The sequence below is a fragment of the Panthera tigris genome, chromosome D1 (assembly GCF_018350195.1).
Source record: "Panthera tigris isolate Pti1 chromosome D1, P.tigris_Pti1_mat1.1, whole genome shotgun sequence".
Taxonomy (NCBI): domain Eukaryota; kingdom Metazoa; phylum Chordata; class Mammalia; order Carnivora; family Felidae; genus Panthera; species Panthera tigris.
Window position 1 is genome coordinate 67203478 of NC_056669.1, and position 19575 is coordinate 67223052.

General features: G+C 50.2%; 1 protein-coding gene across 1 annotated transcript in view; it reads right to left on the bottom strand.

Moving 5' to 3' along the window:
* GALNT18 (polypeptide N-acetylgalactosaminyltransferase 18) overlaps nucleotides 1-19575 on the bottom strand; it is a 352446-nt gene that overhangs the window by 3831 nt on the left and 329040 nt on the right. The window contains exon 10 of the mRNA XM_042957905.1: nucleotides 12710-12874. Within this exon, the coding sequence (XP_042813839.1) occupies nucleotides 12710-12874 (165 nt within the window). The remainder of the gene's footprint in view (nucleotides 1-12709; nucleotides 12875-19575) is intronic.

The window sequence follows — 19575 nt, forward strand, 5'->3', positions numbered from 1 at the left end:
AACCAGCACTTTCTTTCCCATGCTGCTATGCCCAGGAGCATTCAACTCAAATCCTTGTCGTGGAGGCAACCAGCAACGGGCCCCAGACTGTCCCCCTGAGGTTCCCACACGTGGGTCTGCTCCCGCTTCTCCACCCTTTCCCTTCCAATAGGGGAAGGTAGGGCTCATGTCCCCCGAGTTCCATGCCTTTCTAGTTTAAACTTCCACAAGGAACTGAGCAACAATTTTGAATAATTTTTCCAACCTGCCTGCTCTCCTTTGGACAAACTCCAGTTATTCTTTGTCACTCAGAACTGACTGCCAAGCAGAGGGCCACCACCTCATTTCCACTGGACAACAGACTCCTTCAACACAGCCAATGAATCAGTGCTTTCGGTGGCCACGCCATGCTCCTGGGCTGACGACAGGTTGATAGCTTCAAGCAGTCCACTTGGAAGCTGTGGGACCCCATTCTGTCCCTCAAAAGCTGGACTTGCAGACCCAGAGACATCTCTTGTGTCACCTGCTCCAAGCAAGGCCAGCCCATGGCTCTGCCAGGCACAGGTTTCTGCCGTTTCTGTTGCCGTGGCCTGAGCGCACCTGTCGCCCACATCCGGGTTGGGCCATGTCACTGCTGCTTCTTTGGCAGATGTGTGGCCAGGCTCCCCTGACCCTCCAACACTCCGTCAGCTGGCGGCGTGCCAGACCCATGTCGCTAGGAGTGGAGCTCAGGCAGGGTGCGAATGAGACCAGCCCCACTCACTAATTCATGAGCTCTGCCGGCCTTTCTGGCAGTAAGATGGGAAGGGGCGGTGCTGACCTATGATGCTTCCTTCCTGGTTGTTAGCTGGTGGCCCTGGGTGAGCTGCTCTCCACTCTGGTTCCATTGTGTCTAGAACCAGATGGTAATTTCTTTCCTGACTACTGAAGGATGAGAGAAGGAGGAACGGGAAACCCTTCCATCAGCTATAAAACAACCAACGAGTGTGTATCAGGATGAGGGCTCCGGAAAAATTGCACAACAGGCAGAAAAGGGACCAGAGCAAGTGCCCATTCACTCTTCTGAAGATGGGCTTCTCAGAATCTCCTCAGGGGCTGGCCCGGGTCTGTGTGCCAGTGGCCAGGCTGCTTCCGTCAACCCTGGAATCAATGAACTTGGGGAAACTTGTCCAAAACAGAGAAGGCGCAGTCTCTCCTTTCCTGCTACCACTCAGGCACATTCTAAGCCTTTCACAGGGGCACCTTGCCAAGCCTAAGAGAGGGAGGAGTGTCTCTGAGAAGGAAAGCATTCCTTCAGAGACTCAAATGTGACATTTCCCAGACCCCATCCTGGCCCTCAGGACCCTGGAGACAGGAAGTGTCGTGACCCTGGGGCAGAAGCAGCCAGTGTGGCCTCTGGGAAGGATGTGGAGGAAACAGAGCGAGGCCAAGAGCAGTGCTGTGAAGGAGACACAACCTCAGTGAGAGCATCAGGGCCTGTCAGGGAGGGTGAAGCAGGCAGTCAAGGAGAGCTTCCTCCCTAGAGGCTCCAAGAGGAGAATCTTCTAGAGCAGAAGAGTAAGGCCCGTGTGGAGGCCTCGCTGAGCAGCCCTGGTCAATGTCTTGGGAACATATCTGGGCTAGAGGAGGAGAAGGCAGGCCACTTCGGTGAGGGAGCTAGCACTGGCCACGGGTGCTGCCTCCCTCCTGTCCTCCTTCGCAGACCCCAGCCGCTCTCAGTGAATAATCTCTAGGCTCTCACTCTCTCTGGACAGATTCCATCTACCACAATTGCAAAGGAGCCTTCCTTTCCTGCGGTCCATCCTTCCCTGGTGAGCTCAGCACACCCTGGGGAGCAGCCTGGTGCTGTGACTCTCCGTACCCCTCCCTGCAGGCTCTGCACTGAGATGGAACTAACAGCGGTTGCCACTGATTTTCCAGGCTCCCAGCACTGTGTCAAATGCTCCACATGCCCAGTCGCACGTATTCCTCATGATAACCCTGAGGGGTGGAGATGGTAATTGTCCGCATTGTATAGAACTGGAGACTAGGGCTCAGAAAGGTTGGGACACAGGCCCAGGGTCACGTGGTCAGTAAGCAGTAGAGACAGGCTGGGGGCCCCTGCCCCATTCACTGTTCCTCACTAGCATGTGTGACTAGGCCCACCAAGTCATCTCTCCGGCCCCATGCCTGTCTCGAGGCAGCGGACTAGACTGAGCTCTGCGGGTGCCTCGATGTCTGGGGCAGAGGAAGGTCACCTTCGTGGGCTTCAGGGGCTCTGCGGAGCCAGTTTGGGCTAGTTCTTTTGAGGGCTCGCTGCAGACACATGATTCATCCATCTATTCATCCATCCATCAGATATTTAGTACCTACTGTGTGCCAGTTACTGTGTAACTCTAGGCCATGGAGATTCAGGAGTGACTAAACAGAAACAGATCTTTTTCTGTAGACAAAGACTGAGACTATATTCCAGGAGGGGGAGCAAACAGTTCTTTGGTGTGTTAGAGAGTGATCAGGCTGTGCACAAAAATGGACTGAATGCGAGCCCTTAAAATTCATACTGAAGTCCTACTCCCCACTGTGATGATATTTGGAGGTGGGGCCTCTGGGAGGTAATTAGGTCATGAGGGTGGAGCCCTCATGAATTGGATTAGTGCCCTTCTAAGAAGGGACGCAAGAGAGATGCCTGTCTCCCTCTGCCATGTGAGGACGCAGTGAGAAAGGGAACACCTGCAACCCAGGAAGAGGGTTCTCAGCAGACACTATCTGCTGGCACCTTGATCTTGGACCTCCCAGGCTTCAGAACTGTGAGAAATAAATGTTTGTTGTGTAAGCCACTCAGTCGATGGCCTTTGTGTTCTAGCCTGAACGGCCTCAGACAAATCAGGTAAGAGAGTGGGGCTGGCGGGAGGCAGGCAGAAGAAAGAGGTGGCCAGGGTGATCGTCAACAAGAAGGGGAGAGTTGAGTGAAGACACAAAGGGGGAGAGAAGGTGGCCTAGGTGGAATCTGGGGGTAGTCCTATGCCCCAGAGCAAGGCTCTCGCACCAGCAGAGGCCTGGTGTGTTCAGAGAACAGCACAAAGACCAGCGTGGAGGCCGTTGGGCAGCGCGGGCGTGGGGTAGGAGTAGGAGTTAAGGCCCAAGAGGTGAGGTAGGGGCAGGTTCTGTGAGGACTCAGTGAGGACTCACAGCCACTGAATGGACTTTGGCTTTTAATCTGGTAATAGGGCCATTGCAGGGTCCGACTGACACGCTAACCGGGCCACTCTGGCTGCTGTGTGAGGCATGGAGTGTTGGAGGAAGGAAGAAAGCAAGGATGCCTGTTTGCAGTCTCTTGTCCTCACAGCCCAGGCCCATCCAGCAGCCCCTGGGCTGGGCCCTGGGCTCTGAAGGGCTGGGGCTTGATGCAGATCCCCTGGCCAGCCCCGCCGTCCATGGAGAGCACAGTTCCTTGGTTTACCAGTCCAGTCATCGAAATTATTTGTGTAATACATACACCAACAGGATCTGGAAACACACAATACTTTTAATTAAAGAATTTAAATAAGGGCAATTAAACCTGGCAGGAGAGATGCCGCAGCACACAGAGAGCTTAATTGGAATGGAAACTGAAGTAAATATGGAAAGAGCATTACAAAAAATCGAAAGCTCAATGTATAGAATTAAGGAGGCTAATAATAATTCCTGGAGGTGCGTTCCCAGCCCCCAGCCTAGCTCTGGCTCCTTCTGGGCCTCTCTGGAGTAGTCACTTGGAAGGGCAAGAGAGGCAGTGTGGGCGGAAGCAAAGGAAGAGGGGCTCTGCTCCTGGCCTTGCCTCTGGCTCTTCCCACCGGACCCTGGGTCAGCAGCTCAGCTGCCCTGGGCCTTAGGCTTCTCATTTGCAGAAGGCCCGGAGAGCTGTGGGGCACTCAGATTTGTGTCTTGCCATGGGGCACTGATGATGTGTAGAGTGGGGCTCGTGGAGCCGTGGTCCACTGTGTAGCTGACCCCAGATCACGCAGCATGCGCTTCCCCTCTGCTTCAGTTTCCCCAACTATGTGCCTGTGGCAGCTAGAAGTTTCCTAACTAGCCCAGTTCCTCCTGAGGGTGTAGGCTGGGTAAACAGATTAGGCAGAGTCCCCAGAGGGCTCGCTTATCACAGATCACTTCTGGGCCTGTGATGGGGCCCAGAAAATGCCTTGTTTGGTTCCCGGGGGCTGCTGCCTCTGGTGCTGCTTGCTGGCTACCCCAAACAAGCTGTCGCTGTCTCAAGGAAGGGCTGGGCCTGGCTTGTCGCTTGCACTTGTGACCTCTGGAGCCTCTGGGCTGAGCTCAGGCTGGTCTCATGTTTACCACCAAAGCGTTTAGAGGAGGTTGTGTGGAGTGACTCCTGTATTCCAAAGTCTTCTCTGCTTATTTCAAAGCTCTCGTTCCACTTTCCAATTAATTTTCCATGGCCAAATGGCCCAGTGTGTCTTGGGCTTTAAGCACAGTGGGCTTGGGAGTTTCCAGGTTAAATAGTTAATGATTAGTAATCAAATACTTCAAAGCATGGGTGGGATGTTAGCACTAGTTAAAGAAACTCTGAGATTAAGTCTTTTCATAGAGGAAAGCGGTCTTTATGTATTATGAATATTCAACACTAGATTTATTCAAGAAGTACTCTGGCATTTATCTTTTTTAAAGGAGACTCACCAGTGCCTGAGTGAGAGTCTGCCTGGGATTTGCTCTGAAGGTCCACTGGACCAAAGATGGGGTAATGGTAATCTCAAGTGCGGAAAAAAAAAAAAAGGGTGAAAGTGGGTTGTGGAGATAGCAGGGTGGCTGGAAGGAGTTCGCTGAGGTGGCAGGAATCCAGCCAGTTCACACACGCCAGTGACTGGTTGGCAGGGAGACCCTAGCCCCAAACTCCCACTGCAGCCATTCACTGGTTTTCTAGAAGCAAGACAAAGAAAGGAGCCATAGTATGGTGGTTTAAAGCATAGATCCCAGAGGCAAAATTCCTAGATTTGTTCTTGGACAAATTAATGTCTCTGTGCCTCAGTTTCCTCATCTGTAAAATGAGGATAATTAAAGTACCTATTAGCATTGTTGGGGGGAGTTAAGTAATATTTATAAGGCAGTTACAATACTATCTGGCACATAGGAATCACCATGTAAATTCGGTAAATAATTTTTAAAATCTTCTTCGGTCTGAGTAGTGGGGATCTGAGCCATCACACCTGCTCCTGGCTCCTGATCTCTGTGGGATGAGCAGAAGGGGGGTGGTGCATGCTGACTGCCATAAACTAAACATCACAAACTTCCAGGGCCTATGCAAGGCTTTGTTAATCCATCAAAACTGGACAGTTCTACATTTGCCCCTTCATACGACACGGGAATGAAAAGGTGTTTTATTCCAGAGCCATAATGAAATACCAGATTATAGTCTTTTCAGTACAAAAGGTTCCTGAAGTCGGACTTCCTGATGGCGACTGGGAATCGGAATGGGAGAAAGTCAAGGACTCCTCCTCCTTGAGTGTGGGGAAATCCTTTGGCAGAATTAGCCATGCTCCCTGGGAAATGTGCTCTGCAAATAGGTTCTTTTTTGAGCGGGTTACTCATCTTGCATCAAATTATCAAATTATACCCCACAAATCAGAGCCAATTATCCTGGACAGGCAGGCTTGGCTCTACACTCAGCTCTCTTCCGGGCAGTCTCCTCATACTCTCGAAAATTTCTTCTCTCCTGGCATTAATAGACATCTCTGTTGTTATCCGTGATGTCCCTCATGTGGAAAATGCATAAATGCTTTGCAGAGAACGAGGCAAGCATAGGGGCTCAGGTGTGGGGACAGCCTACCAGTGGGAACGCTGATCTATGTGTTCTTGGACCCCCAGATGGACCTTGCTAATGTTTCCATCAAAGGACTCAACAGCCAAGGGGAGTGACGGCAACCCCCACAGTATGAGAGCAGCATGAGGTATAGTCTGGATACCCTGACGTTTCGTCAAAGCCTCCTGTTTTAAAAAATATTCATACAGGGGCTCCTGGGTGGCTCAGTCGGTTGGGCAACTGACTTCAGCTCAGGTCATGATCTCATGGTCTGTGGGTTCGAGCCCCGCATTGGGCTCTGTGCTGACAGCTCAGAGCCTGGAGCCTGCTTCAGATACTGTGTCTCCCTCTCTCTTCTCCTCCCCCACTTGTGTTATATCAAAAATAAATACATACTAAAAAATTTAAAAAAATTCATACAAATTTGTGTTCACCCTGCTCTACGTAGTATGCATATTTGTTTTAGTATAAAGCATTTCCACCTCCTTCCTTCAAATCTGAAGTTATAGGAAGAAGTACATATTTACCGTATAATTTAGAGTACCCCACATAACACAGTTAGGATGCACCACCACCTAAAAGTGTTATTTGTAGGAACTAGGGATTTCTCCAGCTAAGCAGGGCCCTTTGACTATTATGCTGAAATGTCCTTTTGCAGTGTGCACGCATGTGTGTAAGGGGAGTCATCAGTGGTAAACTTTTGTTCGTCTTACAGTCTCCCACAGATCTAGCTCAAGACCTGGCACACAGGAGGCCTCTGGTTTTTTTGTGAATTTCTGAAAAAAAAAAATAACTGCTTCATTTGATTAACAGCACGTTGGGTGACTCCTCTGTCTCGTTTTCCATGAGGTGCTAGAGATGTTGGAAGTGTAAGACAGTCGTGCCCTCCCGTGTATTGGTTGATGGATGAGAGGAGTGTGGACTGACATAATGGAAAAACAGTTGCACACAGTGGGATGAAGATGGCCGTTGTGCAAGGAGTTTGGCTTATTTTCAAACTTGTGGTGCTTTTTATTGAGGCAGGCCCAGGGAACCTTCTAGGTGGGGAAGCCCTCCTCAGGGCTTGCTGTCTAAATTTAGCTTAGAATTACAGAATTTTGGGTTTGGCAGGCCCTTCAAGCCATCCAGTGCAAATCCACTGAGAGCTGCAGAGCCTTAGATGGCCTGCTGCATGGTCCCCGGAGCCCCTGGCTCTTCCCTGAACTGCCAACCTCATGTCTGGACAACTCGGACTAGGAGAAAGCTGCTCTATAAATCGTCCCAGACTCGCCAGTCTTCCCTCAGAACCAATAGGACAAGACTGCTTTCCTGTGGGTAGGGCAGCCCTTCAGCTTTGAGAAGGCAGAGCTAAGGTGCTTCTGGTCTTTCTGGTCCAACAGCCTGCAATTCCTTCAACCATGCATTCAAATAGATAGGTAGAATTTAAGGAAGTTCGACCTTAGAAGACACACATCATGTGGCAAGAATCCCTGTAAGAATATCTTGAAGAGAGGGATGCAGCCTTTGTGTAACCATTCACAATAATGGTAATGGTGGAAGAGTGGCATCTCATTACCATGGAGAGGCAGTCTATCGCGTCACTTGGCAGGTCTGGCCACAAAGTTCTCTGTAGCAACTTGATATTTGCTTACTCCCTCTCCTTCTATTGGCATGGGGCTCATTGACTAAATGCCTCTTTCACTAACCTTTCATCACCAAATCCCAGAATCCCCCCAAATCTCAGTATGTAGGGTACTCTCAGAAGACTGAAAGTCCTATAATTTATACGTAACACTTTAGGAGAGTCTTTAAACCAGGAGGAGTTACAAGCTGGAAAAGTCACAGAAGGCAATGACTACTATTTCCCGTGTTCACAAAATTTCTTCATGTGCTGATGTGGGAAATGCTGGCTGTCTAGAGACACTAGACAGTGTCTCTAGGTGCGTCACTTGAGAGGGACAACTCTGGCTGCCCTGTTCTTCGGACAGAAACCCAGAGCCTAGAGTGGTCCTGGGTTTATAATACCCCTTCACAATTCCCTCCTTTTCATCCATCAGTACTTCCAACAGACTGATACAGTCTCTCTCAAAATCCAACCCCCCCCCCCCCGCCCCCGCCCCCGCCCAGCTGCCTGGACCCACGCCCTCATGGCGATTGAGTCTGCCCCATCTCTCATGGGAATGATGGAACAGCCCCCTAACTTGCTTCCATGTCTCTTTTTTTCTAATCTACCCTGAACTCTACTACCAGAGGGGTTCAGACCCCATCGTGGCAATCCACTGCTTAAAACTTCCTCCGGTTCCTCCCTCTGCTTTTAAGGTGAAGTCCAACTTGTTGGCCTGGCTTTCACCGATCACCACTATCTGCACCCAAACTGACCCTTATGTCTGAACTCTCTCATGCCTCTTTGGAGGTTCCAAATTCCACCCATACCAACACTGGATTTGCATTCTTCAGACATACTCTGTTTTTTCTTGCCTTTGCCCAGGCTGAGCCTCTACATGGGATGTTCTCCCTTTTTACACCTGGGAACTGTCCTACAACTTTCAAGATCCAGATCAAACAAGTCTCGAATGTGAAGCCATCCTTGAGCCCGACAACCCCAGGGTCCCAGAACATCATACATCCCTCATTTCTGGTCTCGTCATGCATTTTATTGCGTGTTTATATGCTCATGAGCTCCTCCAGGGCAGAGGCTGGCTCTGTTTCATATCTGCATCCCTCCTGCCCAACCCCCATGCTCAATAAATGTTTGATGAATAACTGAAGGAAAGAATGTTCATCATCAGAAAATTGCTCATCAGAGCCCTGTACATCAGTGTTGCCAAGAGATGTTTCATCAAATGTGGTTTCTCAGTGTCAGTATCTAATGCTGCCCTGATTCATCCTGAAGCATCAGAAATGCAGAAGTGCTTGCAGGGGATAGAAGAAAGGCATTTTATTTGTTAAACAGAAAATCAGGGTATGAGATGGAACACTAAGATATGCAAATGCCTATCTTCTTTGTAGGAGAACCTGAGAGAATCGTGCTGGATTATTTTTGAAATTAATTCAGCCTGAGTGTCTGTGGAGTTTAAATGCAGCCCTCAGGAGAGTAAATAATGCAGAATGTGAAACCGGAAAGGAGATTGGAGATGCACCAGTAAAAGCTCCTTTCAGCCCAACTTCTGCACCAGATCATTCTAGTTGGTAGGATACCCATGTAATTTGCAAAGATTAAAACCTGTTGCAAGAAAAGTAGCCCAAGAACACGATTTAATCACGTAAGAGGCTTCCAGCCTCCTCTGGCCTTGTCAACAGTAGTTCCTAACCAGCGAGAGCTTGTGGACAGATTCCGGTTGCTTGATAAACATCAATCATTTTGCATTAAACAAAAAATTCACATATGTTAATCTTTAAATATCAGGCAAGAGTGGCTGCTCTGGGTTTGCAAATGAGGGATTTAAAAATATTATTTCCAAACAGTTCCCCTTGGTAGAAAGATCAAAGATGTGACTGCCAAACCACCCTGGGAGTTAATTAGATATATATGTAAGTGGCTGAAAATTGCCCAGGCTCCAGGATTCCACATTCCAATATGGCCTGCTTTGCCGGTCACTGTGTCCTTTCAAGTAGGAACCACATGGGGCTGCCTGTTCAAGGCCATGTGCTGAGATGAGAAAAGGAAAGAGCTAGATTTGGGGGTGTCTTTGCCTTGAGTATGTCCATTTTAGGGGGGGGATGTTCCTTTCTCTGCCCCGGTCAGGGATGGACAGATGAGATGAAGGCCAGCCAGGGGCACCCAGGCATCTGGGACTGGAGATGGAGAGAGGAGTCACTTCAGCCTGAGACCTTGGGGACATATCTGTCTATGAGGGTTGGAAACAGGCGGAGGTGCCTGTGTGTGGGGCTGGGATATGAAGCAGCCTGTGTTTGGATGCGACCAGCCTGTTTGAACTCCAGCTCCATCCTTCAGGCCCTATGATCTTGGCCAGGTCGCTTCATCTCGTTTTGTCCCAATTGGGATGGAGTTGCTATGTTTATGAACACTGCACTTCATGAGGTTGGCCGCAGCGGAGCTGAGGAGCTCTGTGTCCCTGGTGGTTCCGGACCTCCTCGGAGGAGCAAGGCTTCCAAAGAGGCCAGGGAGCTCACTTCAGTTCAACAACACTCATATCCTGGTGACACCAAGTCTCCAGCGTGGCAGGTGCGTGGCTGGGCCATGACCTCCAGGGGCTATTCCGGGGCTGCCTGGGGCCGCTTTCCCTCCTCCCCGTGAGTTGAAGCAGCATGTTCAACTATTAGAGGACTCCCAGCCACACGTGTCAATCTGCCTGACCCACAACCACCAGAAGCTGGGGATCTCGGTTCAGCCTCAGACCTTGCCCTGAGAGGAGATCTCGGTGGCCAGGCAGGGCCATAAGGACCCTGGGGCCACTCACAGAGGAGAGGGAGGAGGGAACAGCTAAATGTTCAGACTGCATTTCTGCTTCCTGCTGGCTTTTCTTCCTGCCTCTCTCCCCCTTCTAGAAGCTCCCCTTCCCATTCAGCCTCACAATCTCTGCCACAGGGGCATTCAAAAGCCCACACCTACACATGCCAGTCCCCTGCCGCACATCTTCCTGCCCACAGGCTCAAGTCCAGGCTCATGTGCAGCTACTCCCCGCCCCCTGTGCCGTCCAGGCCCCACCACCCGACTATCCGCAGCTCTCTGAACATAGCCGGGGTTTGATGCTTCACAGCTTCTGCACATGCTGTTCCCTTTCCCTGGAATGCCCTTCACTATCTTCATATGGAGCACACTCCTACACATTCTTCAAGGTTCAAGCTAAGTGCTGTCTCTTCTGAAAAGCCAGCAGCCCTGGTCTGGCTCCCTACCCGCCATCTTCCTGGACAGTTTCTTCAACATTCCCAGGAGGAAGCTGAGCTCACGGGCCCAGCAGGCTTGGCTGAAGGCAGCAGAGAATGGCCTGATGTGAGCCCCTGCCCAGCCTCCCTAGATGGTATGATGTCCACTTCACCCCAGCAAAGTCAGCCCCACTCACCTCCACAGGGATATGTGTCCATTTCCCTCTGTTGCCTCCAGTCTGCAGGCCGATTTTGCACCTAGCCTGAGCTGGGAAACACCAGCCAGCAAGCACACATCCAGCCTTCCTCCCTGACCACATGCCTCCAGCCCTCTCTCTGCCTGAGGAGAAATACAGTCCCATCCTGTGTCACTCAGGGCTAGACACCTGGCAGGGGACAGTGACAAAGGCTACCGCTGGACAGAGTGTGGGGTCAGAAAAGGTGCTTCAGTGAGAGAGAGGGAGGCGGGAGGAAGATGTGCCCTGTATTCTCAAACCTCAGCCCTGACCCTGACCTTCTTCTCGGTGGCCACTACTAAGTAAAAAGGAGAACCTGAAATAGTTCGCGGATAGTACCCAACATGAACACGTTGGGCACGTTATTTACCGTCTTTGTGTCTCATTTGCCTCATGGTACCTACATGCAGCTGTTTGGAGGAATAAATAAGCGAATACATGCCCCGTGCTTAGAAGTTCTGGCACAGAGTAAGCACTGTATGAAGGCTGGCTGCCATTCTTACTGGGACAGACTATTACAGTTCACCACACAGGGAGGAGCACGGCAGGAGCCACCAGTCCTGGTGCCCCATATTCCCTCTCGTGGAGCCCCATACATTATGCAGGCCCAGCCAGGACTCGGAGCTGCCCCACACATCTCCCACCTGCCCTTGGAAGTGCTCCCAGTTGGCTCCCTGTGCTGCTCCCCAGCCATCTGCTTTTCCTGGGGGGTCACAAAGCCCTTGTCTGGACTCCTGCTTTCCAAGTAGCCCTTAAATCTATGGCCTTGTTTCGAACTCAGTATTGACCTTCCTCACTCATTCAGGACCCAACTCAGTCCTCTGGATGCACACACCCAGATCACGGATCAAAGGTTCCCCTACCCGTAGAATATGATGCAGCCGGGACCTGCCCTGCCCCCCCTCACCACCACCTCCCCCCCCCCCCACCATGGGGAGAGTAACTGCCAGTCCCTTCCAGTGCCCACCAGCTTCCTCCTCCCCAGGGCAGCAGCAGCTTGCTGGGAGGCTGAGTCAGGGTCTCTTCTACTCGGTCCCACGAATATACCTATTCCCTTTCTGACTTCCCTGGAAGCTTCCACCATATACAGTCCTCTGATGCCTTAGAAGCCCGTGGGCCCCCTCACTTCCTGTTCTGAACACTTCCGCTGCACTGCCTGGGAGGTGGGTGTCCCTACCTATGGGGGAAAACTGGCCCTAACTTAGTGGAATCCTGGGGGCTGGGAGCCTCTGGGCTGAGGCTCAGGTCCTCTTCAAAGCTGAATCATGGTGGGCCATCCCAACTGGGCATCTTGATCCTCGGACATCATTTTGTAACTGGGCTAATGGAGAGCAGGAAGTCAAATATGGGCCTCAGAACTGATGGAGGCTTAATACGGGACTGCTTCCTGTTCACCATTGTACACACTGCCCTTTGAGGAAGCCTCCTCCCCTAGAGTGAGCCCATTCTGGGAGGAAGGCAAAGCAGGGCACAGGCCAGAGGTGCCTCGGCACTGTCTACACCTGGGACACTGGGCTTCATCCCAGGAGATAGGGCGTGTGGAGAGGAAATGTGAGAGTTTAAAGACAGAGAGGCCTAAATCTAACTCCCAGACCTGATCCTTACTGTGTGACTTTGGGCACATGACTTCCCTCTAGCCTATCTCCATGTATCTACAAATTAAACAAAATGATAATAAAACAACAATAACAACCTCGACAATTCCCCTTTTAGCGCCAATATCAGGAGCCAATAAGCTAATGTACATAAAATGTCTGGCACATAGTCAGTGCCCAGTAAATCCCGGGAGTCCCAGCCTCCCTGTTGCCACCATGTCCCTTTCCTCCTTGTCTCCTCCCACATGCTCCCTGGCCCCTTAGACCTTCTCCCCCCTCTGCTTTCCTGCTGCCCTTCATGGGGGCTCTGGGGCTGTTACCTGAGAGAACTGCCAGTGAAGCTTCATTCTCTTGGCTTTGGCATAACTGCACTCGATGAGCCGTGGCCGACTGTTGACATCCACCAGGCACCGGTTGTCATCATCGTCGACCGTGGGGCTCAGGATGCCCACGTGGATCTGCTGACTGCTCGTGTAGTACACATTCTGGGGGTGGGGGAAGAATGTGGTTAAAATGCAGTGGCCAGAGAGATGGGGGGCAGCCAGTGGGGATTCTCCCTGGCAGCTAGCGAAGAAAGCACAGTCCAGCGGTCTTCAAGTTATTTTCTACTGCAACGGGCAAGAAGAGGAAACCCTTTAACATCACGATCCAGGATAGTATCTGGTCCACATGTGTAACTGAAACAAAATTTTCAGGAAATAAAACTTATTCTTACCATATGCAATGCAATCTGATATTTTCTATTCTATTCTTTCAGTGAAAAGCATTGGTCATAACCTTTCAAATAGATTTCACCACCCACAGTTTAAAAAGCATGGCTTGAATCCATTATTTGCAGGCTTGCTGACTTCCTCCCTCCATAAATAACTTGTACAAGATACTGTGGTTGGCCAGTAGATAAAGAGAAAAGACCTGTGCCATGCCTTAGGGAGTTCAGAGTCCTATAAAACATAATTTCCATCTAGACTAAGACTGTGTAGACCAAGGATTGGCAAACTTTTTCTTAAAGGGCCAGGTGGCAAGTAATTTTGGCTTTGCAGTGTGTTGGGAGGTCCTGAAGACCACTCCCAGGTTTGAAGATTTGATAGGGCTCACAAGACTCAGCACATATTTGTACTCACAGCTGTGAATTATTTTAACAAAAGGATACAAATCATATTGGCAAAGGGAAAAGGCACCTGGGGCAAAGCCTGGGGGAAACCAGGTGGAAGTTTCCAAAGGTACTCTCCTAGTGGTCACAAGGATACACTTAATTCCCCCCAGCAAGGAGCTGAGACAACACGTGCGAGATGTTTTCTACCTGGAAAGTTCTTAGAGACTCAGCTGGGCTTTTTTATCAGGGCTGGTCACGTACACAGCCTCTGCCTGGCACATACCAAAATTCCAGATTCCCAGAAGGAAAGCACATGTTAGCACAAACTGTACATTGCTTGTACAGTCTGGTTAGGCATAGTGAACCACTCTTATAGATCTGGGGATGGTGGGAACCTCCTGAAATCCAAGTTCCAAGTAGGCCTTTCAAAGCACAGCAGTCAGCCCCACTGTGTTAACTCTTTTCTGCACAGAAGGCCATACAGTCTGAAAACTCAACTCTGCCATTGTAGCATGAACACAGCCACAGACAATATGTGAATGAATGGCTATTAGGAGAATACTTCAATTACAAAAATAAGGGCTGTGCCATGGGCTGTAGTTTACTGGCTCTGGTCTAGAAGAAAGCCACAAGACCCTTGGCCTTCCAAGTTTCCAGTCTCTTCCTTCAACCTTCAGTCATGGTTCCAAAGAAAAGGGCTCTGAGGGAGAAGTCATAAGGTTCTGTGAGTTTTTCTCTTCATATTACTAAAGAAATGAACACAACCACTTATGATTAGACCCCAGGGGCAAATTGAGATACTACATTTCTTTGCTTTAGGTTAGAGTTCAGGGTGAGCCCTCTTGTTATCTTCATATATTAAAACATTCTTACTGGTAAATATTTTTGATTAATTCCAAATGAGAATATAAAGCATTTCTTGTTTTAGAAGAGGGACTTATATATATATTATATATATTAATGTATTATACATGTATATTATATATATATTTTAATGTTTATTTTTAAGAGCACAGGCAGGGGAAGGGCAGAGAGAGGGGGAGACACAGAATCTGAAGCAGCAGGGCTTGAACCCATGAACCACGAGATCATGACCTGAGCTGAAGTCGGACACTTAACTGACTGAGCCACCCAGGTACCCGACATCATTAGAAGAGGGACTTTTAAACATGAGTGTGGGACATAAAAGGGATTGTGGGGTGAGAAGGGCAGTGCAGGGAAGGTAGGTAAGGAGTGGTCCTTGGGGGCATGTTCTTTCTGACCTTTGGAAGTTCAAGGAGGGCATGGAGAGGCAGGTAGGATCACCCTTCAGACATAAGAAGATCCTCAGGCCAGTGTATCAGTCAAGGCCCTAACTGGAAATAGATGGCACACTCAAGGTGGGGGAATCCAAAGAGGGTATAATAAAGGCACAAGTCTCGATGTGGGTAGGATGTAAGGCAACCATAGGGATAGTATAGTTCCCTGAGAATAATAACATGGAGCTATTACCACTCCTAGACCCCAAGGGATGAGAGAAGAGAGAAGTTACCAGGATCTGTAAAAGTCATCTAGAGAGGGTTGACTTGCAAGAAGGCTTCAGGGAGGGAGGGGTTTGATGAGTGGTGGTGAATAAATAACCCAACTTTACTCTCCCCCCTCCTCACTTGGTTCTCCTGCTGGGTCAGCCCATTGGCAGAACCCTGCTGGAAGCCAAACAACATGGGAGCCCACTGAAACATTCCATAAAGTCAGTGTCCTAGAGTAGAAGGAAAGGATGGAGAGTGGATCTGGAGAGACAAAGAGAAGACACTCATTACAGGAAGGATGCGCTCTCTCAGATCATCTTACAAGTTATCAGATTTGGGAATCCATGGAAATAGGCATTTAACTACTGAGATGACTGATTCTTCCCATAATAGAGGCGACCAAAGTTCTGAGCAGAGGCCAAATGTAGAAGGCCTGGCTCCAGCGTGGACATGTGACCAGAACACAGGGGCAAGAGGGTCCTATTCAGAACCCATATTGAGTGAGAGACCCTCCAGTGGGTGGTCTGGATTTCCAGTTCACCACTAAGGAAAGCCAATGACCTGCTGTGGCTTCCAGTTTATTGGAGGTGAGGGAGAATATGATGACTGGTCAGATTTACGAATTTAAATAGATGCTGGTAGACATCTCATTCCTCCATCCATCCACCATCCATCCATTCATCTGTCTGTCCAACAACAACAATCTCTAAGTTGAGATCTGAGGATAATAGAGATGAGAAAGCTATGGTCCCTGTCCTGGATGATCCAAGAGCCAAGCTGGGGAAACTAACGTTTCAGGAAATAATGGCTCTAATCACACTAAAATGAACATTGTCTGTGCTTCCTCCATTCACCTAATCCAACTCTCGCTCCTTTGAAAATAGAAATAAAAACACCACTTCCTGAAAGCCTTCCACGAATATGCAAAAGCATGGGGCCTCTCAGCCTGCCACCTGAGCCTCACTCCAAAAAGTGCAGAGCTGCTCATGACGTTGGGTTGAATGCCCCACGCTCTCTCCTCAGGACAGAGTGTAGCTCTCAGTCACCCTGTTTACCGGGACCCAGATTTCCCGAGGCTCGGCAGTGTGGGCTGCCTGACAAGGACAGCTAGGAAGCTAGTGACTGCCATCCTTCTTTCATTGCTGTCACCAGGGCCTGACTCTGGTCTCCGGGGCAGGTTGTAGAGACATAAGCGGCTGTGCAGGTAATAGCTGAAATCAGTTTTATTCACTTAGCTGCTCTGAAGTGCTTGGGGGAGACGCTTGGAGAGGCACGCATGCGGTTCCTATCTGGCACAGCTGTCACTGGAGCTGCTTATTGCTCCGGAGTCTGGGAGAATCATAACAGGGACAGACAGTTGTTATTTAAAAGCAAACACCAAAGTGCATCTTGAGTGGTGTCACCATGAAGCTTGCAGAGCAGAGAGAGAGATTCGGCAGAGGACGCTCTCAAGTGGTCCCTTGGGCACCTCAGAAGTCCAGCCAGCAGTGGATTGAATCGGTAAACAGCCTGAACACAAACGAGGGGCACCAGTTTCGTACAAGATGTCCCACTTTTGGTACCAGCAGGCCCAGGAAGCACCGCTACACTTTCTGAATAACGGGGAGCCCGGAAGCTTTAAGCAAGCAAGGACCTAGAACCGTGGTTCTCAGGGAGGGGTGGTTTTGCCGACCAGGGCATATCTGGCGATGTCTGGGGACATCTGTGGTTGTCATGAGAACGGGGGAGGGACGCTGCTACTGGCATCCAGGCGGTAGAGGTCAGGGACACTCGCTGCTCAACATCCTACCCCGTACCCAACAGCCCCCCACAGCGAAGAATGACCCGACCCCGGATGCGTAAGAATGCTGCTGTTGAAAACCCCTGCCTTAGGTGGCTAATAACGAAAGCTGAGATGTTTGTAGCTCCTACTCTGTGCCAGACTCAAAGTCATTTGCATGCTTTATCCCACTGAATCCTAAAACAACTCTGAGGAGGGCGCCGCTGTCGCCCCCATCTTGTAGATGAGGAAACTGAGGCACAGGAAATTAAGTAAAAGTCCCACAGGTGGAGAGCAGTAGCTGAGATTCAAACTGAGGCAGTCTGACGCCAGAGCCACACCTGTGACTTTTTACCTCGCCCGCCTACCTACCTCCCTTGGGTCAGGGCAGCTCTAGCAGCCGGCCCAAGGGGGAGAGGCCAGGAGGCTGGCTTGGGAAGCTTCCCCTGTGATCCATGTGAGCCTGCACTGAGGAAGCAGCAGAGGGCTGGGGGCGCCTGTGGTACAAGAGGGTACAAAGCGCTTAGCCATTTTGGGATGAGCATTGGGTGTTGTATGGAAACCAATTTGACAATAAACTTCATATATCGAAAAAAACAAAAAAACAAAAAAGCAAAAACAAAGTGCTTAGCCACATTCCTCCAGTAACTCCCCAGTTAGCAGCAGAGGGGGAGCTCCATCCTGTCCGGGGATGTTTTACAAACCCCGGGGGCATAGAAACAATAGTCTGACCCCTTGGCTACTCCCCAGCTGCAAACTATTGACTCCGCTCATTCTTCAAGCAGCCCCATGAGGCCTGAGGCAGGCCTTCAAACCTGAGCCGGCACTTCCTTCTTTTTTTGTTTTTAATATGAAATTTATTGTCAAATTGGTTTCCATACAACACCCAGTGCTCATCCCAACAGGTGCCCTCCTCAATGCCCATCACCCACTTTCCCCTCCCTCCCACCCCCCATCAACCCTCAGTTTGTTCTCAGTATTTAAGAGTCTCTTATGGTTTGCCTCCCCCACCCTAACTTTTTTTCCCCTTCCCCTCCCCCATGGTCTTCTGTTGAGTTTCTCAGGATCCACAGAAGAGTGAAAACATATGGCGTCTGTCTTTCTCTGTATGACTTATTTCACTTAGCATCACACTCTCCAGTTCCATCCACGTTGCTACAAAAGGCCATATTTCATTCTTTCCTATTGCCAAGTAGTATCCCATTGTATATATAAACCCAAACTTCTTTATCCATTCATCAGTTGATGGACATTTAGCTCTTTCCAAAATTATGGAACGGGCACTTCTTTCTGATGCTTGGAAGGAAAAGGGAAAAAGCACATGCAGGGTGACAGAACAGACACATCCGTGTCTTGGGTCTCACACCAGTGGTATTTGCCTCTCCCTCAGGCCAGGGGCGGGAGTCATGACTAATAGCGAGGCCGGCCAGCCCGCCAGGGAGCCCATTGGGTGCACACTCCTGCCCTCAGGGCCACAGAGCCAAGGCCAGGCAAACACCCCCAGGGCTGGAGGTCCGTCTTGCTCTGTCACTATATCTCCTGGACAAGCAAGGGCTCCCACCCTGACCCCTATCAGCTGTCCTCAGCATCCCTTCCCTACCCGGCAGGCATGGAGGTGGGACCTGCCTGTGCTAGAGACTGAGCTATGGCCTTTTATAAGATCTGCCCTCCACCCCTATTAAATGGCACCTCCCTGACAGAAACTGCCACTGGCAGCCGAAACTTCTCCGGAAGGCAGGTGGGAGAAGAGAAGAAACATACGTTTGTGCACCTATATGCCAGGCCCTCTGCAGGGTACTTACCGTATCTGCAGTCACCTTCCAGTTGTAAGGATAAGGAAACTGAGGCTAAGAGGCTGTAAACACTTTGCCAGAGGCAAAGGCAGGCAGGTACTCTCTCCCCCCTGCCTGGGGGAGGCTCCTGGGGAAGGCAGAGACCTTGGCAATTCAGTGCCTTCACCCCACTCTTGGGTCGACCACCCCAGATGGTCTCATCTCCCCCAGCCCTCAGCAGGGCCTCCCCAGACCAGAGGCCAAGACGGGCAGAGGGAGAGGGACGAGGGTCTCCCAGGCAAGTCAGGAACATGGAGCAAAATGGGGTTGGTTAAATGACTTAATAATATGGTTTCAAGGTGCAACAGAAGTCCCAGCTCCCTTCCAAACAAAGGCCAGGTGGATTTTGAGCAGCTTTATTTCCTTCATTAAGTGATGTTTCCTTGGCAACACTGCCGGGCCTACTGAGTGGCTGCCCTTGAAAAATAAGGTAAGGTAGAGACATTGAAAGACACGGGGCAGCAGTGGTGGTATTTGGCTGAAAACTCCCTCAGCCTAAAGGGTGGTGAGGGGATGGAAGGCAGAGAGTCATTGTGGGACACTCTTTACAAGAGGTTCTAGAACCTACCACAGGGAGAAAACTTTATTTGCAGGTTGCTTTCATGGGAAAAATGACCGAGGGTGAAGCAGGGTCCTTGTGGTCATTTCTTTGGATACTTGCAGGATATCTGTATGTACCCTGGAGGATTGTTGCTGCCCAAAAAGACTTAAGAGACCAGCTCTCTGTGGAGGTGGGGGGACACACCAGGGGAGTGAAAGTCTGGGGGGGGGGGGAATTACAAACAATGGTGCAATTACAAAGAGTCAAAATGGCAGGGGCAGGGAGGAGGGCTGTTGGTAAAGATCACTAAAGGGAGAGCCAACCTCTGGGGCTACTGCATGGTGGGCTTCTTAGAGGAGAGGATGGGTGCTGGGCTTTGGAAGAAGAGAAAGATCTGTGAGCAAATGAAATGCGGGAGGATAGAGGGATCAAAGCGACATACTCCTAAATGCA